Source organism: Pempheris klunzingeri, chromosome 2, assembly GCF_042242105.1.
Source record: "Pempheris klunzingeri isolate RE-2024b chromosome 2, fPemKlu1.hap1, whole genome shotgun sequence".
In the NCBI taxonomy this organism is placed as follows: Eukaryota; Metazoa; Chordata; class Actinopteri; order Acropomatiformes; family Pempheridae; genus Pempheris; species Pempheris klunzingeri.
This window is the reverse complement of record NC_092013.1, coordinates 26803603-26827569: the sequence shown is the minus strand read 5'-3', so window position 1 is coordinate 26827569 and position 23967 is coordinate 26803603. Positions and strand designations below refer to the sequence as shown.

General features: G+C 39.6%; 1 protein-coding gene across 1 annotated transcript in view; it reads left to right on the top strand.

Annotated features, from left to right (window-relative positions):
- cadpsa (Ca2+-dependent activator protein for secretion a) overlaps positions 1–23967 on the top strand; it is a 154531-nt gene that overhangs the window by 120416 nt on the left and 10148 nt on the right. Inside the window, exons 25-31 of the mRNA XM_070839590.1 lie at positions 177–332; positions 1331–1478; positions 1866–1880; positions 4725–4799; positions 5361–5444; positions 6222–6254; positions 9938–10045. Coding sequence (XP_070695691.1) covers positions 177–332; positions 1331–1478; positions 1866–1880; positions 4725–4799; positions 5361–5444; positions 6222–6254; positions 9938–10045 — 619 coding nt within the window. The remainder of the gene's footprint in view (positions 1–176; positions 333–1330; positions 1479–1865; positions 1881–4724; positions 4800–5360; positions 5445–6221; positions 6255–9937; positions 10046–23967) is intronic.

Sequence of the window (23967 nt, the reverse complement as noted above, 5' to 3'; positions counted from 1 at the left end):
TATAACTACCATCTCAGTAGGTTAAATTAAAAAACGGACAGAATCTCTGTATAATCAACCTGATTTGTGCATGACCTCAATGTAGCCATTCAAGCATTTGATTTACAATTAACACCTATGTTTTCCCTTTTTCAAAGCTCTTGTAAAATGCTTAACTTTAACCTGTGGCTCTTCAGTAATGGCTCGGGGACGTCAGAGGATCTCTTCTGGAAGCTGGATGCTCTGCAGACTTTCATCAGGGATCTCCATTGGCCAGAGGAAGAGTTTGGCAAGCACCTGGAGACCAGACTGAAGCTGATGTCCAGTGACATGATTGAATCCTGCGTAAAACGGTAACATCGTGTTTAAATATATATTGGTCTGAATGCAAGCAAATAGCAGTCTTTAATCATGTGCAATATATCCTAATAGCAGTATCTGAGATTAAACTATAAACTGGGTTTCAAAACATCAGTAATGAGCTGGGATGAAGTACTTGGACACTACGGGCAGAGGGTATGTTGAATGTGAGAAGATACATAGCAGGTTATACTTATTTTATTTTTTGTTACAATGATTGCAAGGTAAACAGTAGAATATGGCCTTCACATTACGTTGATTGATCACATTATCATAAGTAATCCACCAGGAGTGTACATTTGCATGTATTTGATTGGCCAATGCACCGCCTTGCTGGATGACATTGTGTTGCAGCAAAAGTCTTATGTTTCCATTCAGGGTTAAAGAAGGTCTTTAACGCAAGTGATAAATGATAGCATTTATCTTTTGTTCAAATGCCTTTGAATTACTTATTTTTACTTGTTGTTGTTTAACAAAGACTTCTACTGACCATGTGTCCATCAGCAACAAACGAGCAGGTAGCATTGTGTTGTCATAAAGCCTCAAAACCTTTTAGTGAGGAGGTCAGCAAAGCATTTGGCTTTGACATGAGAGACCATGAGCTTTCCTATAGCTGACTAATCACTCAACCCAGCAGATATAATGTCCAATACATACCAACAAACTGCAGTAAAGCAATGCCAATTTAAAGGATGTTGTAAATATTGTTTTGGTTTTGTTAAAAAAAACTGCTGCTGTATCATTATTACTCTCCCATATAGTCTCTCCATACCCATGTTGCTATAAGTGAAAATTGTACAATGCACATTTCCACCAGTGGCCATAGTTGATGACTGACTTTGGTAAGTCTTGTTTTCAACATTTTGGAATCTGTGGGGTTTACGACCTGCAAAAAAAAAAAAAAAGCTTTAAGGGTATTTACTCATACTTATAACCTCAGTATTTCTAAAATCCCGACTACAGCCCTGCACATTCCTTTCCTTTTCTCAAGGACACGAGCAGCGTTTGAGGCCAAGCTTCAGAAGAGCAGCCGAGCCACTGACTTCCGTGTGCCGCAGTCCATCTGCACCATGTTCAATGTCATGGTGGATGCCAAGGCCCAGTCAGCCAAGCTGTGTGCCATGGACCTGGGGCAGGAGGTAGGGACACTTGATATGTCCTGGAAACTCATTTTCTTACAAACAGTGTGAACCCTGTTTTTGGACAAATCATTTAGTTTCACCAAACAGTTTAAACCTGCCACTCCTCGTGGACATCAAACAGTTTCCCTGTTTATATCTCACGTCAGTCCAAGAACCGTAAGCTGAATGAAAATAAATTATTTGTGTTTCTATTGTGAATGGCCTTGGCAGATAAAACCGAGAAGTCATTTTTAGTTGTTTCTTTTTCTCCTTGTTATTTGAATACACTTTTCTTTCTTTCTTTGTCTCTTCTATTCTATTCACATAATTTTACAAGTGCCATGTCACCTCTATGTTTCTCCTTTTCTGCTGCTTTTTTTTTTTCTCCTCTCTGTCTTGTGAAAGTTTGTTAGAGACTGGGTAAGTGTGGCTATGAATTCAATTGAAATCTCACCCTCCAGTTCCCAAATGTATAATTAGTTATCAGTTTTCCCTGTCTGTCTCCCTTCACTTGAATTGTTTGGATTTCATTAGCATATGTGTAGATAGTATTGAATATACATGGGGTAGAAGTGAGAGATCTCATATTTCGCAGAATCTTGAGACTGATACCAATTACTGATGATGAATTAATTATTGCGAAGTCCTTCACTGTTCTGTTGGTGCTACAAGGCTAAACAAAAGGATTTGTCGCAGTGATACTGCCTGAGTTTCCATGACAGCAGTTCTTTAGCAGGACTATTCATTCCAAAGTCCTGCACTGGGCTGAGCTTTGTAGGAGGATTGTGGGGGTCTTTTTTTTTTTAAAGTGGTTATAACACATTTCATTCATTTACATTAACAATACAAAACAATAATGATTTGATAAATTATCAATTCAATTCATCAATTAGTATGCCAATGTTGTATTAGTATAAATATAACAGACATTTCAAATAATTACCTAAAACAATAAATACAATAAATAGATTATTTAATGTGAAAACAAACAAAAGAAATTTGAAAATTGGATTGATTTTTCAATTCAGCAGTTGTAATTTTACATTACAATTGTAAAGCGTGTTGTGCTTCTCTAATGTCTGTCTGCTCAATCCAAAATCTCCACATCCTCACATCCTTACAATATACTGTTAGAATCCTTTAGTTCAAGGGTTTGACTGATCATGACATCGCAAATGGGCTCCAGTTACTTTGGTCAAATGCATTCTGATTCGTTACAGTGTTTATGTACTTTACTCTTAAAGAAGTGTACACTATTTATACCGTATGAAGTAAGCCTGGCACTAATCTCACTCTGATTTTACATTTTGACTTTGGTTCTACAGAGTCCCTGAAGTGCCAAAAGAGCTTTAAAAATCTTGCAAGACCAAGATGTCTATTAATGAACAACAATTATGTTGTGGGTACAAGCCATTATAATGTGGGAACAAGTAAACAAGTTGTGAGATTAGACTAATGAAATCAGTGCCTCAAATATAATTCCCTCTGTCATTCCAATCTGTTGTCCTTTACATGGCTATGTGCACATTGATCTGCAAGGAGGACATTAATATTTAGTAAATTATCTTGTGCACACACTTAATTTGTCCCCAAAAGAAACAGTCAGAAAAAAATAACAGTAACAGTCTGGGCGATTCAACACTGGTGTGAAGAAATCACACGTTAGTCAAAGCCTTTTTAAAGGAGTTGCATACTGTTTATTATTTAGTTTTTTATCATTAAATATAATAGACTGTGATGTGGTAATGTTAATGCTAATATCTATTAAAAATGAAGACCACATTACCACTTATTGCATTAAATATGTATTCAAGTCTGATCCTTTTATTTGATATTTATCATTTTGTCAAAAACACTGATTAAACTATACAGTGGTGCCGCAGAGTGGAGTTTCTTTCCTCATAAATGATCTTTGGCCACTAAAAGACTGGGTGAATTTTAGCCTGCCATCAAGTCACTCCCAGTAATTAGAGACAGCTGATGTGACCTCTCACCAGTGACAGTTATCATTTTAACAGGTGAAAGGGATGGTCAGTGATGTCTAAAGGGAGAAGCTGCTACCTGAATGTTTTCTACACTGAGACTTGCCAGTAAGAGAGAGGCAGAAGAAATAGCAGATTTGGTAAAAGATTTGTCAGAACAAATCAGTGTATTTTGCTAAGATGTGTGTCAGAACTTAGAATCTTGGTTCTGACACCAGAATTGCAGATTTAAACCAATTTTCACTACATATGCAGCAAATTGCTGCATGATACAGCCTATTATCATAAAGGAGAGCAGCTTCGCAACACTAATAGGCTGAGTTGGACAAAACACAGTAAATCAGGCACCGTATCATTAGAATATGGATGAATCAGCACCCATACTGCTTTGGTACATCTCTTACTTTTAAAGGGACATTGGACATTTTCAACTAAACAATATTTTTCATTGTCATGATCATCAGTCCTGCCAGTTGTGACAACATGTTAGTAGCTGCTGAAGGATTTCAAACCCAAGGAAACGTCCACTGGGGCAAGCAACACAAGCCACAACCTTGTCATCAACAAAATAAACAATTTGTAGCCTTTTTCCCAAAAAGCCAATTTACTGAGTAATATGGATAACTTTACATTTTGAATAATACTGTATGCCTGTGTTTTCCATTTGATCCAGACTGAAAAGATTGATATCAAGATTGAAGAATTGTCCAGACGAGCACTCTCCCCCTGCTTTAGCTTAGCTTAGCACAGACTTTGTGCTTAGCTCAGCGCACATAGTGATTTCATTTACATACTGGGCACACAGAGATCAGACTGAGCTTTTCATCTGAGCCTGGGTATGACAGAAAAAAATGAATATTTCATAAAACATCGTAGTTGGATTTCCGTTTGAAAACTCTCAGCATGAGCTTTTGCTTCGAGTCCAACACAATTTGTTAGGATTTTTGAAAGATGTTTTAAGAATGCTGTATGGGGCTAGTGTTGCTTGTCCTAATGAATATGATGTTAAAGATGTGATTAGTGGAGACCCTTTCCTAAAAATCTCTGAATTGCAGCTCATCAGTGTTACTGTGATATCATAACTGTGATACATTTGATGTATCAGTGCTCTTACAGAAGACAGTATGTCACTGTCCAATGGTAACACATTAATGCAGTACAAACTGATGTAAATAGAAATATGATAGAAATAAATATAAAGTGTCCAGTGTTTCCTGGAACTTCATGGTGGGGTTACTAAATGTGGATTACAAGAGTAACATATTTTTCTCTTTCTCTGCAGAGGCAATACCATTCCCAAATTGACAATCTAATTGAAGAGACGGTGAAGGAGATGATAACCCTGCTGGTAGCTAAGGTACAAAAATGCACTGCATAAATTTACACAATGTATGGCCCAGGGCCAGAGCCACATTTGAAATGATTGTTAACACTTCCTAAAGTCAATTAAATGACCACAAAGAGACACAAAACGACCTCAGAGAGACTACAGAGAGACCAAAAATGACTACAAAGGGATGCGAAACAACTAAAATGAGACTCAGTGAGACTTGAAACAACCACAAGTGACTCAAAAATATCCACATAACAACTATAAAGATACTCCGATACTATAAAGATGCTGTCTACTACTAGGAGCAGGTTGTTATAATGGAGAGCCATGAAGAATATGAAAGCTGTTGTTGCAATTAAAAAAAGAGGGGACTGCTGGCAGAATAAGTTCTTATATTTAGTTTACCACTAAATGACTCCCAGTGCCTCATTTTTATTTCTAACATTGCATAAGTACATTTTAATGACAGTACCTCCCAACTTTTGCAAAACTTATTGTTGATTGTAATATACATTTATGGTATGGCAACATTTACATAAGTTAAGTAATTCCACTGCAGCTTCTTTTCTCCTCTCTTCTTCTTAGTTTGTGGTCATTTTAGAGAGCGTGTTAGCCAAGCTCTCCAGATATGATGAGGGAACACTCTTCTCTTCCTTCCTATCTTTCACAGTAAGTAGCACACATGCAGACATCCAACACCTCCAGGTGACCATCAGTGATCAAACGCTTTTGAAACAAGTGCACAGTTTAATTCTCTTAATTTAATCTCTGAACTCCAAGTGAAAACAATGCAACATTAGAATGTGTAACTGTTGTTAATACTTTACCTCCTAAGTTTAACTTGGCCTACTGTACTTTTAATAGTGGTGCACTTCTGTATATAAAGTTTTTATGCAGGGGACAATTATAACTGACATTTTTAATGTTTTCACTCTTTATAAATGTGTATATGTAATGATAATATTCTTGATTTTAACTGACATTTATTGGAATACAATGCTGTTTTAATATGACCTTCAGCAAAGGTCAAATCTTATTTGATCAATTAACTAATTAATTCAGAAGCTGGATCTTGTTGAATCAACATCTAATGCCTATAAATTAAATATAATGATGACTCAATCATGCTGTATTTCCAAAATCTTGTTTTTTTTTCCTATTAATCTTTCATGCTAATTTTAATAGTTTGACCTTTTTTGAATTTTCCCTGAGCACCAAATAGCTTAATACCTCAGCTGGTTACCCACAGTATTACAAAAGCCAGGTTATTGAATTTGTGAGTGCACTTTTGCAGTTGAAATCACCACAGGAGTCACTGTTGCCAGTTCAGCGGGCAGTAAACTACAGGCTTTACAGTTTCACCACAGCAGCCTGTGTACTGAAAAGTGGTGCCACAGCTGGAGTCCCGACTGTTTTCTCACCCACTTCTCTCTCCTTTATTTCAAGGTGAAAGCTGCTTCAAAGTATGTGGATGTACCTGTAAGCAAGACTTATTTCCTTTACGTCTGTCTCTATTATGTGTGTATCTTAATTATAGCTTAAATGCCTTCATCATCTCTCATCTTAACTAATACTGTCTCCTACAAAATACATTTGGATATGATATCCAGTCCAATATATACATTTGCTTTGTCAAAATGTGCTTTTGAGGAAATGCCTTGTCCTGCAAAAGGTTTGGTTTAGGCTACTAAAACTCTTTGAGAAAGATGGTGGTTCTTGTTAAAATATTGTGATAATATGAGTTGTCTAAACAGACCCCAAAAAGTCTAAATTATGCTTAATTGCATTTTTGAGGAAAACAAATGAAACAGATACAGGAAGCTGATGAGTGTGGATGAGAGACTGAAAAAAGTGTCCCATTTCTATTTATTAAACTGAAAGGTGATTTTGAATGAAGAATCAACCCCACCCCTACACCTGGAAGTGGTCTGGGTTAATACCAATATCAGTATTTAAAGGCAAATCCAGAATATCTAGGAAAAGCTAATATCGGCAAATACATTGAGCTGGCTGATTCATCGGTTAGTTTTTAGCAAAAACTCACCAAGAAACCCTGGCTAAGCAGCAGTAACAGGCAGGAGAGAAGACGAAGACTAGTCGATGTTAGCATGGACACCAACAGTGCAGTTTTTGAAACATTCTAAAAAATCGCTACAGGTTTTATGAGAAACAAAGTTAAGCACATTTATTTGACCTCAAAGATAGATACAGTGTATTTTTTTGAAAAACACTAAAATATAAATCATTTAATTTAATGTTTTAATGTGTTTTTTTAATTTACTACCATATGCAAATCGATGGAGTCCTTGCAAATGCATTCAAAATTTAAACAGGCATTAAACAATCTCATTATTATGTTGCAAAAGACAAACAAACATGCAGACAAACATAAAAACGGAATAAAAAAACTGGAATATGGGCAAGTGAGATACAGACAGAAACAGATATAAAATGTTGTACAATGGTCCTGTAATATGATGATTTTGAATTTTATCTTACTGTGCAAACAGATTTTTATTTGGCTAAACCACCACCAACATTTGTAACTTGGCATTGATCTACGGAGGCTTGGATATTGATGTTGTACTCCCTGAAGTGTACATTTCACTTTAGTCTTTCTAAATGAAAAGTTTCAGATGGTTTGATGGTTCTTTAGTGATGCATGTGTGTTTGTGTGTGTTTCTTGTGCATATACAAATATTTGACCATGCTTTCACATGTAGAATCATAATCCAGATGGTATTGGTTGTGGTATTTCCACATCAAATGTCCCCGTGTTTCCTCCCCCAAATGTCCATTCATATGCATGTGGCCAGACACTGACAGGCAGCCATGCCTCGTGCCTCGCTCTCTGTGCAGCACACATTGTGAGTCCATGTTGTACAACACATGCCCATTCTGCTGTCAGGGTGGTGGTGGCGGTGGTATGTGTGTGTGTGTGTGTGTGTATGTGTGCGCGAGCATCAGATCTGTATTAGCTGCCAACACTTTGGCCGTAGCAACATGCCAAATTTCAAATTAATGCCTTGTCAGTGAATGTGACGAGGCAGTGTGTGCACTGGCAGGGGTCGCAGTTTCCAGTTCAGAACGCTAATTGTGTCCTTAATGTACAAAATTAGTTTCACTGCTAAAAAAGACACTCATTTACACATTGTAAGCATCGTTGCGAATGTGTTAACTAAGTTTAGTATCAGTTAGCACTGAGTCCTTTGCATGACTTTTGTAATCTGCATGAGTTGGAGGAAAGAGAGAGAAGTGACACCAAAAGGTTTAAATAGTGTGTTACCTTATCTTAGACATGATATGTTGATGTAAGAAAAAGAACTAAGGGGCCGTTTACAAATGCATTGTCGTCAGTGAATATTTTAGATGTCAAAATGGCAGGACTCCTAACAATCTGCTCTCCCCAATCAAACCCAACTGAGTGTCTCCAGTGCCCCTGTTCACTTTGCACTTGCCCAGACTGTGAGTGTTGGTTCCCAGCCAAGCTCAACTCTGTGACAAGAGCTGACTGAGGAACATGACTGCCCTAGTCCAGAGTCTGCATCCTTGTAAATGAAACACTTCTTTGGGGATGCAAACATTCCTTTTCTCCATAAGGAGAATTCTTTTCTCCAATGGAAACTTTAGCAAACTTTTTCAATTTGAATATTAATATACTTGTATTATAGCACTTCAATTATGTGAAATACACTTGTCACCTAATGTACCTTACAACAGGAGCAAGAGTTTAAAGCCATGCTGGCAGCTCTGTGACGCTGGTGCAGCAGTGCTTGAGCTGTTTGCTAAGGGAATGTAAACCACCATCACTATCTTACTCAGCAATTTGCTAATAAGGACTAAACATAAAGAACAGATGATGGTGCTAGACGAAAAGTCAGAAGATCACTAAAGTTATTATAATTTATCCTCAGGGGAAATTGAATGTCTGAGCCAAATTACGTGGAAATCCATCCAATAGTTCTGTCAAAACAACACATGCCGTAAATGTCAATGCCGTAGCACTAGATTAAAAAAAATCAGTCGCCGAAGTCTTTAGGATACACTGGGAACCATGACCATCTGTAATGAAGTGCCTATCAAAACCTGAGACATGTTAATTGAAGATATTGGCCTGCTGGTGGTGACAGATGAAAGGTCAGGGGCAATCTGATTAGTAGTTGTTTTCTGCTCACAGGATAGCTCATAATCTATTGGTCGGACTGAGATCAAATTTGCATATTTATGCTCCCCAGAGTATTGACCCTTTTGATTTATTGATCCCATTGTCTCATAAAATGACATCCTCAAGAGCAACTTAAGAAAATCAACTACATTTAGTTGAGAACATTCCCTACTGATGGTGTGTAGAGAAAATGATGGCCTCAATGGGCCACTAGCACAGCTTTAAGCTTTGTTTATATTCTAGTGAGACCCCGTGGTGCAGTCCTCTGCAGATGGCACGCAAGCTAGGAGCGTGCACAGTGGCATTTATGCTCAACATAAGTTTGCTGCAGTAATTCTTCCAAATACCAGGGGGCAAACAAACAAAACATTCTGTGAGGAAGCAAATCAACTGGTGTATGCAAGAAGAGCTTCATAAATCATACATGTCTTTGTGCGCTGCCCTGCAGCTCCTCAGTGCTGAGGATGTATCGATCTGTTTATCGCTATTAAAGACAAAGTCGGCATGTATCAGGGAGAGAAGTTACAATGGGGAGTATACCCCTTCTGTCCTGCTGCATCACATCTACCTTTACATAGAGCATGGAAGGACCAACAGCAGCCTGGTCAGTCAGCAAAAGACCCTTTGAGAATGCCTTGTGGCCTGCTCCCCAGTCAGCTATAAACGCTTCCATCTTCAAGTACTTTGTGTGCCTAGTTTTAGAAAAATCAAGCCCCACGATGACTTGTGGAGCCCTCACACTACGATTCAGGAATTCAAAATTAATTCAATTCAATTCCATTCAATTTATTTTGTATAGCCCAATATCACAACAGAGTTGTCTCACAGTGCTTTACAAAGTTCACTGAAATAAACAAGAATCCCCACATGAGCAAGCATCAGATATTTTTTTCAGATATTTTTGTAGTTATAAGATTTTAACGGAGTGTTTATGTTTTTGAATGCATTTAGCAAATGTAATTCCAGTTATTTATACACTTGTCCTTGTCCCTTGCAGAAGCCAGGGATGGATGTTGCTGATGGTTATGTGACATTTGTTCGCCATTCCCAGGACATGCTGCGGGAGAAGGTTAACGAGGAGGTGTACATAGAGAGATTATTTGATGTAAGTAAGCCACGGCATCTCATTTCCAAGGAATACCTAAAGCTACTGATCATCTTTAGCGCTGGTTGCTTTTTTACTGACAGCACAATCTTTTGCTTTGAAGGGCAGTTACAAATGACCTTTTTTGTTGTTTGGTTTTTCTTTTTAGTTTGGAAGATTTTAAGTGTGTTCTGACATATTTGGTATCTTTGGGATATTTGTCACAGCATAAAATGAAATTGGGTTCATTATGATGGACCTGCAGGTGAGTCTGGCAAGTTTAAAAATCTTAATGCTGCTCTAACTACCAAAGTCACTTATTCCTCTACTTCTTGCTCATTCTACCAACATCTTGTGCAGATTCATGTCTTTTTTGGTCATTGCGTGTCACTTTGCGAAGCTGACTGTAGTGATGCATCAGTGTCCTTCTCCGTAGCTGACAAACTGTAATCAACTAAAGCTGTAATCAACTTGAAAAACAGTCCCATGACACTGTTTGCCTCCATTACGTGAGATGAGGTCAAGTAACACCAAAACAATCAGTAAATCTCTAAGCCTCACTGCTGAGCCTCCTGTTAGATCAAACTAGAGGATTTCTCCCCAAAATGTGCTAAAACAATCCCTGCAGCAGGATGAGTTGCATATTGAGCTGCAGCTGTCTGCTTCTCTTTTCAAAGTTAGGCGTATTCCTTCACTGCCATCCTCTGCTCCTCACCATTTACTACTTTGTTTCATGGTGTTTGTGCGCCGTTTGTGCTGATCTTGAAGAGGGATTATCTTAAGCGGTACTCTCTCCTTCTGAGTCAGCAAACAACGGTTAATCAATTGAAAAAGGGGCACAAAAGATCACTTTGTAAAATGGCTTAGCTCCATGTTTACTGGCAGCCCCCCCCACATCTAGATTATGTACACATTTTATTTTTTCAGGAGTTACAAACAAGTCAACTACAGTCTGAGTTTCATGACTAAAAGACAGAACTTCTGTGTTCTGACCACAGGGAGAAGTCAAAATACAGTAGCTATAATGTGTCAATTCGGGGAGCAAAGCTCATCAAATTGCTGCTTTTTTGGAGATTTTGGAGATCTGATGTATGTTTGGGATAATTGCTTTGTTGTGACGTTCTGCGCTGCTGAAGAGACCAAACTGAGCCACAGCACAGAGGACAGAAAACTGAACTTTTAAATATGCAGTCAGATCTTGTAACAATCCACAGCACTCTGCTCATTGCTTCATTCACTTGCCAGGCCTATCACTATCTCAGAAGGACTTTGTAGGTCCCAGATATCCCACAGTGTTTAGTCTGTCATTTAGTACTTAAAGTGATCAAGAGAGGGGATGTATCAGGATCTGGCTGGCTAACCCGAAATGATGTGCTGGGGGACACCGCTCTGTGCAGTAAGAATTCTGTCTGTACAGTAATCTGGACTCAAAGATTACCCCCAGTAATCTTTGATCTCCAAGTGAACAGGATCACACAAACATGTTTTCTTTGATGCCAAAATCAAGAGCTTTCTAAAGGTGACACATCTTTAAAAAACCATCTACTTCCTGATCTCTTCTTGTCGGACTTTTGGAATTTGCTTTATCCAGGGCTCAGACAGACGACAGTCTCCTCCTTTACACTAATCCAAAACACTTCGCTGTTGCTCGCTGTGGCTTCATTTATTTTCTTTCTGTCCCTCTTCTCTAATTTGATCTCATAAGCATTAATTAAAAAATTCCACTTCGATCTTGTTTTCGATGGTTGGCCACTGATTTTGTCCAATGTGATAAAATACTCACCAAGTTAATTACTTATATATGGGAACATGCTTAAGATATATCAGATGGGTCAAGAAGGTTTCAATCATCTGAATAAACTGTTGGCTTCCTCTCTTATTGTCATTATCTGACTTCAATCTATTAATATCACTGTGTTTGCAGATCTCAGCAATTAACTTGGTGAGTAATATGATAGTCAGAACTGTGAAAACAAGACCTAGATTGAAATAAACCAGGATTATCCTTTCAATAATTAATAGGATAATTGATTAAATCATAAATAGCTTACTCAGTTAGCTGCAGCTTTAGTTATTTTGATATAGGCTGAAACATAGAGGGGTAAAAAGAAGGTGGGGAACAAGGGACAGGGATATCATCCAGGTAGTGTAATTATTGATGTAACTGTCACCTCTGCATCCTGACTCCTGTCCTGTGTGCGTGTTCATGGTTGACTCTCTGCAGGATGGACAGTGGAGGCGTGTATACAGTTGCATCTATCTGTCCGTGCCATTGTGTTGAATCGAGGCCTTGAGGTGTAATCCGTCTTCTATCCTCTCCCTCTCTGTTTGTCCTGACAGGGCGTGACAGAGAGGTGTCCAGTGCTGGATGTTTGCTGTTTGTTGCTGCATCTTGACCCGTTGCTTTGCCATGTATCCTCTTATCCTCCACAAGAGCATTTCTGCCGAGATTTGTCTCACCCCAGCTACTCTTAGTTGTCATTCCCTATCAGTTCTCCCCGCGGCGTCACTGAGGCCGATGAAGGTGTCTCTGGCTGCTCTCTGCAGCTATGTTGTGCTTTTCTCGTCACTCCACCCTTTTTTATCCACTCCTTTCTTGTTCGTGTATTTTTATCTGGTTAAGGATGGAGACACACAAGATGGAACGGATGGAGTAGCTTTTATATGTGTCCGATTTTTATCATTCATCAGGAGTCATTTTCAGTTGTTTGCATTGTGTCCTAGTTTCCCTCTATAGAACCAAACCTTGTTGACAACACTATTTGAGCTTTGTACACAGTAGATTCATATATTTCACACATAAGAAAGACTTTACAATGGGAGGAGAGCAAACACTACGCTGCCCCCTGGTTGACAACTAATATCTTATCATCAGAAATGAGTTTCTCTCATATATGCATAAACACTAATACTGGAACATGGGTCACAATCTCTCTCTAAAGGGGTACATGTAGTTCTGCTTTAAGGGGGTAAAGTATAGCTGTGAGTGTCCTCAGAAATGTTAATACCCATTTTGGTTCATACCATGTGGAGACCACAAGAGCACAGCTATTGCAGAACAGTGTACTACTTAGAGTTAATTCAACCTTAATTTATTATTGACCATTTGTACACAGGATAATAAAAGCAAAGGCAAACATAGCCAGCATTTAGACAAAACGTTATAGAGCTGTAAATAAAGGATGGGGACAAAATGGAGATAAGAAAAAAAGGCCAGCAAATCATTTAATAATGATACAATTATATATATGTTTTTTTTTTGTTTTTTTTAATATGTTATATTTGAGACACAGGAGCATAACTTTTTAACAAATGTTTATTATAAACTGAGTACAGATTTCACAGGCTGGGTCTAGTCTGAGCTCTAGATTTTAACAACAACATAGACAATTCTGTCAAGACACATGTTAGACAAAAATACCTTTAAGATAGCTGGTGATATACTTTAAGGTGGTTTACTGACAAGCAGTCGGGTTCTATGATTAATGTTTAACTAATCAAAAGCATTTCAGGCTTGGTATAAGATTGTGAACAGTTCACAGTTTCACTCAGGCAAATGAAACTTGAATTTAAATTTGGCACAGTGGTAAAGTTTAGTTCCTGAAAAGAAAATTCAACTATTCACATGTACGATAATAAGTGATAATTTAAAGATTGTATTGATGGAATATGATGAAAGATTGATTTACGCAGAGGTTTGATCTTCAGCTGTGTGTTTTCACTGTATTTCATACTTTTGTTAGTCTTCACTGTGACACACTGCGCAGAAGTTGGCACCAAAGTAAATACTGTAGTAGCAGTGATCAGTAAACGAAATTGTGCATAAACCCCATAAACTCTACAGGCTACCAAAGCAAATACCCCAGTATGTGTGTGTGTGTGTGTGTGTGTGTGTGTGTGTTGGGTTAAGGGGGTTGTCGTCTTCTTAAAATAAGGTCAGGATGGACTCCCCTTAATCTTTGCTTTGTTAGGCGGCCCCTCCCCTCCCTTGGTGGGCTGCTGACTTCATTTATTTATCTGTTTTGTCCGTTTCCCCTGGTGAGGATTACAACCTGTGCCCCATACATGCTCACAATAAGGCAGCTTCTTACATAGAGATATTGTCTCAAGGCTTATTGGTTTTGTTTAGATCCTTTCCTAAAATGGCATTCTACCATAAATTGGTTTTAGACACCATGCTTTTGGAAAGTTTACAATTTTTGAAATGAATTTCTTCACGTTGGCAAGGCACTTTGTCTATTATCTAATATTACAATCCTACAAAATGTTCCTCTTTCAACTGTTCAATTCAAATTAGTTTGTTTCGAGAAAACACTTGAATTCATTTAAACAGGTAAAAACTGAAAACAGTGTAAACATGACAGACAGAGCAGCAAAAACAAACAGCTGCAAGAGCAACAAAGTGCTTCGAAAACAATTTTCACCCATCTATATATGGCCATTTGCTTTTTTCAAGACTAGAAAGACATTTTTGATGTTTTTGTGACCTGCCAGGACACATTTTTTTATGCCAGTTGACAAGATTAAAGTCTTTAAATCTTTCAATGGGCCACAATATAGAATGAAAGAAACTCTATCAAGTAAGCCAATGCCACAATAGTTTACTGTGAAGAGATTATATTTCAAATCACATCAACACATCAAGTCCTTTAAGCATGTTTCATTTCGCACATTACTGCTAACTCTCAAGATGAACAACAAAGTGTGTTTGGTCTGATTACAGCCAGCCGAAGTGAGTAGAATAGAATAGAATGTGATCCTGCCTGTATAGAGTGGAAGGTTAGAGTTTGGAGATGGAACACAGGGGCTTAATGGAGACACTTGGCGTGTGTCTCCGAGTAATTTAGGTTTCTTAAACATGTTTTGCTGGGACTTCCAGAGACAATAAGCCTATGGTTATATATCATTTTAATTGGGGTTATGACATGCATTTATCTTAAGATGCCTTCTAATGTCAGCCAGTGTAAGAAGATTATTTCACTATGGCCTCATAATTTCTAAATATGTGTCAGAGTGAAAGCAGACAGGCCCATATGTGGTCTAATGCTGATAATGTTAAACAAACAACAACGTCTCAAGAAATGAATCATAGTCTGGGACATATTAAAAGTGCTAATACCCATGTTCTGACATAGATTGGTGGGTAGGGGGGCCTGTTGGAGCAGGACGTTTTTAATTGATATTTGACCCACTTCTGTGTGACCAATAGTACGGGGGGGGGGGCTTACAAAGGTTTGTACTTCTTCATGAGCGTAAAATGCGTTACTTTTTGGTGTTTAAATCAGATTTACTTTATACTATTCTGCTAACCACAATCCTGACCAGCAATCCAATCACGGAGCTGTTTTAATATTATATTTTCTGCTGTTATGAAAATTACTCTGAAGGCAGGTGTCTGTGGCATCGTGATTAAACTTGCAGGAAAATCCCCTGTAGAAAGGTCGTTGTTGTGATGTTGCTTTTATTTTCTGATGTGTGGGTGCCTCAGGTCATGTCCATATTAAGCAGATAGATTTGATAACATTTTGCATCCGCACTAAGACAGCAGTCTCCCCCACCAAAAACAAGGCTTCTTCACAAACATAGAGTGGGTATATATTTTCAAATGTGGGATGGACAGGAAAAATCCAGGCTGCATTTTGTTACTATGTCCTCAGGGATATCTTGTTGAGGATACTGAGGGAGTACAGCATACTGGGCCACGACTATTAGCCATTAGGTCCATGTAGCTATGTGAAAGCAATTTTGTTCTCGACAGGAAATAAATCATGCTCTCAGTGGACGTTGGGCTTCATAATCGTATATGCATTTTGTGGCCATGTGGTTCTGTCTGTGGTTTGTCAGACCATTACCTCCTTTGCATGCTGGGTTAGTTTGAAGAAGTTGGGAGGAGAGTTAACGGAGTGTGACACCATTGTCATTGTCTTTGCCGGAAAACAGTAGTTTGCTGAGTTACTGGCCAAAGTGAAGGAGCTCAAGTTTCATGACTGACGCTAATATGGAATACAAGATTGGCAGATGGGTTAGTGTGCCATCCGCAGAAACATGGGAAAAAAGCCAGATTGAGTTGGTTTAGGCATCTTATAAGGCTTGATCCTGTATGCCTCCCTTTGGACGAAGTCTGGTTACAGCTGAGTTGAAACCCAGAGGCAGACCCAGAACACACACTGGAGGGATTACATATTCCATCTGACCTGAACTTGCCTGCCTTGGAATCCCCCCAGTAAGAACTGGAGGATTGGTATGGGAGGTCATACATGCTACCAAACCAGACCCAGATAACTGGTAGACAATGGATGGATGGATTGATGGAGGGTTTCAGTGCAGTTGTCTAGCAGTTACTTTCGGTTGTGGTGAACAGGAAGCATTTATAGACCATAGTCCAGTAAGTAATTTATACTCTATACTGCTAGCTGATAGCAGGCAGAACTGTCAGTTCTAACACCTTTTATGTGGCATACTGAAGCACTAAATAACAAATGACATTAGCTCTTAACTCCTGACGCCAAATGGAATAACCAGCAGTGCCTTTAATTCCACCTCTAACCTGATCATTGTTCCTTTAACCTTTCATTGTTCTCACAGTTTACTGAAACTTATCTAATTTATACTCATCGTTGATGATGGAAAATGAGTTAATGATGAGCTGGTAGCACTTCATGAGAATCATCGATCTTGCCCCTGGAAACACTGTGTTTGCCGTTGGTTCCAGTGTCTCTGTGCTGCGTTTGCTGCATATATAGTATGTTGTCAGATCAGTAAAGATGGGTTCTTTATTTGCTTGCATTTCGTCTATTTGTGCATGTTTACTCTTCAGAACATTGCAATCTCTTGGTCGCCGTACAAACACTTTGAAAATGACCTGAAATTCAGACTGTTCTGCACTCGTTTTGCACACATTTTGTCAGGTATGATTAGATATGTTTGTTTTTGTGCTTGTGTTAGGAGAATAGCAAGAAATTAATTTGGTCTGCCTTCACCCTTCCCCCCTCCCCTCTGTGGTTTAGTTCTTGAAAGAGTGGTTGAAGAGGTCCGGATTAAGACAGATGTGCTTAAATGATACTGAAGGGGGGACTTAGTGCAGCGCATCCTGGGGATCATTGATTAAAAAAAGCCATGTCTTTAGCCTGAGCCAAATCCAGCCCTGCACTGATATGCCACAGCGTCCTGCCCCATGACACTCCCCGTGCCCAGCCCAGGCAACCAACATACCAGCCTGGTTAGGGGGATGCGGGGAAAAGAGAGCAGGAAGAAAGAGAAAGGCAGAGACGGGGCTGTAGAACCAGTGAGACTTGGAGCCTCCTCCCCCTCTCCCCATCCCTCCCCCCAGGCTGTAGTTGCAGATACTGGGATTACGCAGGTCAATTATACACTTAATCTGCCTTTGCCTGGAGGGGATTAGGAGCGCGGCTCATTGATTGATTTGAAGTATTTCCGTTGACCTTGGGTAGTTATCATATTCTCAAGCGTGGTGAAATTGCACTTCTGTGTGACGAAAGTTAAAGCGCTTTTTAATCGCTGCTGCTCCTCCCGTCTCACTCTGCTCACCAACTGCTGGACGGCTGTGACGGAGGGCAAGGGTCAGATTGAGCTGCAGATTGGGGAATTTGAAATTGTCGCCGCTGCTGCTGTACTTTGGTCACAGTGGGAGGATTTGCGGATGGGTGGGTGGTCGTAGTGATGACAGAGGACGCCACAGACTAGCTGGTGATGGAGCTGCCGTCATACCACTTAGCTGTCCGGGGACGCTTCACCACTTTGCTGGCTACGGTCATGAACTGTCGGCACCACAGCCATGCCAAGTGAACAATTTAATCAACACTGAGCTCAGGCAACACGCAAACCTAACTCCCTCAGCCTTGCTGACTTGCTTATGTGAGAATAGAATAAAGAGGACGAGGAAGAGGAAGTACCATCACGTGAAGTATTATTGAAAAATTTGAGAAATAAATGAGAACATGAAATCATAGCTGATGCAACTTCATGACTCGAAGGTGATACCTAAAAATATGATAGTAGAAAGTTGGAAAAATTAAAAAATAGAGTTTGCCTCATTTTCAGTCAAGACATTTTTATTCTTTACGATCAAATCACACATTTTGATCACATATATACATACATATAATGGATTATTGATGCAATGAAATATGGTGTAAGACAAAAACTTTAATTTTATTACATTTTGATTACAACTGATTAACTTTGAATCATGAATTTTGTGAAATGGCACAAAACATGATATTATCATGTCATCATGACACAATTTCACTGAAAGACAAAAGTCCAATATTATATCACATTCATAGACGATAATGATAAATTATTAGACATTAGAAAAGTTCCCAATGTTTTTCTCTCCCAAATAGAAAACTCTAATCTATTACATCACCAATGGTTATTGCTCCAGTTTATTGCTCCAGTGTTTTGATGCCAAATTGGCTTTTTTTGATCAGATTGCTGTTTTGAGAGACAATGAGCAGATGTTATTTACCCTTCACCCACAACAATATGATTGCAATACTGCACTGATGTCCTCTTGTTGTTTTCCATGCCAGGCAATAATCTCTTTTAGGCTGAAGTAAAATAACTGTAAAAGGATTACTCTACCAATAGGGGAAAACTAATGGTTATAGTCGTAGGTCACAATAATAAAAAAAGGCCAGCCAAGCAGGATAGGTTAGAATGACTGTGTGTGACTGTTCAAAACATGGAAAAGGTTTCACTTCCGTTTAATGAAGTCTGTAAGCAGCTTAGGGTCCTTAATAATTACTGAGAGAGAGCATTTTGTTTCCCTGCTTCGTTTCTTTCGGGTCTAAATCCTCTGTGAGCATTCCCAGCGCCATGTTGCCAGGAGGAAACAGCTAAGGACACTAAAGCCATGATCATCCCGAGAGGAGGGAAATACAAGTTTAATGGAGAGTTCTCCTTTGTCAGGTCCCACTGGTTTATTGATGAGGGCTGGCAGGGTGAATTGATCGAGGGCACACATGTCATCTCTCAGGTCTCTATCACCCTTTTACAGCCCCCTTCCATCCCTCTTTCCCTCTGCCTTGTTAAAAAGGGAGGTACGGTGGCATTTGTTTGATTAACTTGTCTGACAAAAGTGACAGCTGCTCACGGTCGTATGTGGATGAGTGGCCCAGCGCCGCTCCCTCTTTGTACATCTGTCAGAGCCGGAGCAGGGTGAGCAGGGTGAAAAGAGACAAATTGGGCCCAAAAAGAAGGCCATTCACCTTCCCTAGACCCCCCTCTGGCGCTCCGCCCCTCTATCCCATTCAGGTGCTCGGCGGGACCCTCAAGTGCTTGCTGGCTTATTCCATTTTCACTCCCCCTATAGAGTTCCCTGAGCCCACAAGTGTTTTAGCCCTCTTTTTCCTTCCCTCAATCCACCCCTAAGCAGCTCTTTGTAAGTAGAATGGCTCACTTTTCTCAGGGCCTGAAGCTGGCGGCTTTTTTTCTTTTTTTATTGTCCACCACAGAGCCTTTCTGTCGCTCATTGTATGTTTACTCAATGACTGGTCGCTGACCGTAATTCCAACTGTTTAGTTCCTCACAACATGGACCCCCAACCCCCTCCACCCACCACCCCAAATATACACAAATTCCTTCTCCAAACCACCGTGTTTTTATGAAGTCGGTTCTCATTTGGTCTCTGTTGTCCATTGAACTGACACTTGCTGGAAGAAGGAGACAGATGTTTTGTAAGAGACCCAGATTGCTGGCCTGAAAAGAAACCCAAACCTGAGATAAACATTTACCTTTCTCCTGTGATGCTACACCAGGGGTTGACTGCCGTCCAGTTCCTCGGCACTCTTTTCTTAACCAGCTGCCTGGCTGAAATGCCCACTGAGCCTGTTTTGTTGCCATCCCAGCTGTGCTCATACTGTGGTCAATGGTCAGCCATGGTTCGCCTTTTGTGTCAGCGGCACAATCAAAACAGTTTGAGACCTGTGAGTTCGTTGAGCCCAAAACTTTACTTTAGTCTTACTTTCAGAGCCCTTCTGCTCCTTCCTCCTCCTCTAACATACCCACTTCCTTGAATGAAAAGAGAGGGACAGAAAGAGGGAGAAACAGAGAGAGTCCAAGGATGACAATATCCAGTACAAGACGCTGAGCTCCACTGAGCTTCTATGAAAAGCCCCTTTCTTTTCCCTCCACACTGAGACTGATACATTCAAGAACAAGCTGTATCAAACAGTTCACACTTTTTAAATTTTAACATCATTTTTGAAAACTCTGACATCCACACACCAATAACCAAACAACTGGAAAATAGAAAAAAGGGAAGCCACAAATGTTGCATGCTCATCCACTACAGCAGGCACATCCTCATCCTCACCACACTGAATGTAACATGATTCTTTCCTAAAGAAGGCACTATGCTTCAAACAGTCACCTAATAATGTGCGCAATTCTCTTTGCGATGATGGGATTGAAGGAGTCCAAAGTGAACAATCAGACACTGAAGACCATTTTTTGCAGCGTTTAGCCAGATGTGAGGTGTGAGACTGGCAGTCTGATGCAGCTAAGAGCAGGCTCGCTCTGACAGCAAGCTTTTCACCCTGTCTTTGAGTGTGCTCATTCGGAACACTGATATATATTTTTGCCTTCAGATGACATGTCAAATGATCTAGTCCATTTGAAGCAAACTGAGACATTCATGCGACTCCACTGTAAGAAACAGGAGAAAAAAACTTCACAGTCCAAACAGTTTACATAACTGCATTCCAGACATTAAGGTAGTCGAATAGGGCAGCTTGCATTAGGTAAACCAACTTGGTGTAGTTGCAGTTGTTTTTAGGTCCATTGCTGGTGTTGCGGTGACAAACGCACAAAGGACATTTGTACTTGCCAAACAGAACAAACCCATAGAAGACATTTTTACTTTCCAAACAGTTGTGCTTTAGAGCTCTATCTTTTGCTATGTAATGTGCCTGAAGGGTCTCAGTCAGGCAATAATTAGTTCAGTCCTCTGTGATCTCCCGTGATACCTTTCTGTTCTGTTCCTGTTGTCAAACAACTCCATACAACATTGATTTGACTTGGAATCAGCAGGTATCAGGAAACATACTTGCTAAAACAGAGTTCACAGTTATTTCCATGCATAAATACATACACTTATACACCCCGAAAATAATTATGCATTGCATTTTTAAAATTTTCTTTAGGGGGAAAGTAAACAGCAGCGGTAAGATAACGTTGATAATACGTCACTGTAAAGTGCAATAAATCCAGAATGATCCATTTCATTTTACTTATCCTGGCTTTTATGCCGGCTCTCATGTTTACTTTTAAGAGACTGTATTACATTTTTAACATAATAGAATGTATTATGTACAGAATTTTTTTTTTCTACAATATAAAGTTCATATCAAGTTCTTTATTCATAGCCCAAAATAAGCTTTCATTCATATTTTACCCATATCTTTTTTTTAATTAACAAATAACCAGCAAAATGCCTATACATTCAGCATGTGAGCAAACAGTAAGTCTAATGTCTTGTCATTTTTAACTCTGTGTAGGTGCTGTTGCATTGTAGGCTATAAATTAGGCAGAATAATTCTATGTTCAATCAAATAAATGATGACTTTAATAAAAAAAAAGATATGAAGGTATCTACAGTGTTTATTAGATGGATATTAAAGCTGACAATATTCAAGGTTTCTTGTCGTGATAGAGCTTCATTTACTATTTTACCACTCATGCACTGAGAGGGCATGTCAGTGACAACACCTGTAGTGTGTAAACTATACAGACATATAAAACGAGTGATCACTGAACTGGAGGCAACAGAAAGTTGTCTCTTAAATGTTGCTGCTATGCAAGAGTACCCAATTGCATCTGTTTAGACTGACAACTGTACATTAGCATCCGTACTTCAACAGCAGACCTGAGTTTTTAAATGTATTCACTATGAACCGATACTTGGAATAAAATCTGGTTTGGGGGGTTATTATGGATAGAAGGTAAGGGAGGAAAGATGCACATGGTCTTAGGGATGATGTCATCCAGTGCAAGATGCTGAGCTCCATTAACCTCCTGTGAAAAGCGCTATTTGTTCTCTGAGGTTCAAGCCTAGTCCTGCTGTTGGGTGACAAGGTGAGCGTGGAGCTTGGAGGGCTGGGGGCCTTGTGGCGTTGGTACTGAGAGTGGGGATGGAGGAGAGGCTCCCGACCTGCTGGGTGAGTTACTATGGTAATTGAGTGTCATCATCAATGGGCCCTCTCTGCTGAGCTGGTAAGACTAGAATAGGACAGCGGTGGGCTCTGAAAAGCAGAGCAGGTAGGATTAGACGAGCCTTTTGTCCAAAGTGCATAATGTCTTGCAGTCAGATTTAAAGCCCCCCCACCCACCCACACCCACACCAATCTTATCCGTGCTTGAGTTTCCTTGTGTGTATATGTAGGCTATGTGTGTATACCAGTGTAAGCATGTGTGTTTGAAAGAAAAAGTAGTGTTGCTTTATGGCACTCAGCGGCCTTCCTTCTCCTTCACAAGGAGGCCTGTCACTTGGCATTAGTGTTGCTGCACCAGCAATCATCATTCCATGCCTCCTGCTAATTGCAGACACAGCTGGGTCTCAGCAGGACATGCGCTCTCTCTCTCTCTCTCTCTCTCGCTCTCACTCTCTCTCTCTCTCACTCACACACACACAGATTACATACATGGTCTTACCGTAGCAATGACAATATAGACTTTTAATCTCTCTTGCATAGAGTAAAAGCTCAGACATCACACCAAGTGGTCAACTAAATCGTCGCATGACCATGAAAAATTTAATCCCAATCAAAAACCATCACTTCTGATCATCTGTTTGTACTTCCTAGTAATTCAACTGTGAATAACATCATTCATTTATTTGTAATATGGACTTAACTTGTATTATTTTTGCATTGATTCAAACATTAACTTATCTTTAGGTTTAGGAGGTGTTCAAGCAGGTCACAAATACATTCTGACGCTTAATAATGATTATTAGTTAATCACTGCTGATGGTGGTTTGTAGGTACATGTGATGAATTAATGGTAAGGGCCCTATGAACAGCCCCAGCCATGCAGAAAGGTTGTGTGTAACCACAGCTGCTCTGGCACTGCTGAAGAACCTCACCAACCTCATGTTTATTTTGACATGCCTAAGGAGTGGTCGAGCAGGCAGAAGTATTGGTGATAGAAGTTAATGGGAGGCTTGTGCATGTGTGCACATGTTCACAATGAGACTTATAAAACTGAACCGTGCATATCTACGGTTCTATAAATCTGGTAAAGGGCTGCTTATACACGTTTTTGTCTTTGTGTGTCCACAGAGTTTTAGTCGTGAATCTACACGGCACCTTTTGTACACCTTACCTCAGGTCTGGTTAAGTTTGAGTGGTAGGTCAAAAAGTAGTTGCACTTCTTGTCCTTTTTTTGACTTTATCAGCTCAGTGAGAAATGTAATATTTGTGTGGAAATGAAGGACTTTAAGCATACTAATCAGATGGGAAGCAATATTTCAGGAGAGCAAGATCCCGTAGAAGCAATTGTGTTGTTGTAATGTAAGCTACAGGGCGGCACTCCCATCCAAATAGGACTTGCTTGCTTTTGTAGTGAATACGTTGTGGGCAGTGCTTGGCATAATTTGAAAACTCAATATTATCTTTGTTCCAATATCAACATAAAGAACAGGTTAAAAAGCCTAACAATCAGACCAACTGTTAGTATTTGACACTTTTGGTACTCAGTGCCATGGACACATTTCTGTTGGTACTCAAATAGCACTGGTGTTCATCACCCTAGCTGTGGCTTTTATTGATTTGAAAACTCTGAAGTGTGAGCAGAAAACCCAGTGTTTGCATTTATGCTCATCATTAAGGACATAGCCTGAATCTTGGCAGAAAAGTTAAGGATTAGAGCAGGTCTACTGTAGAACTAAAGTCATTAGCATACTAATAGGGTAGTTCATT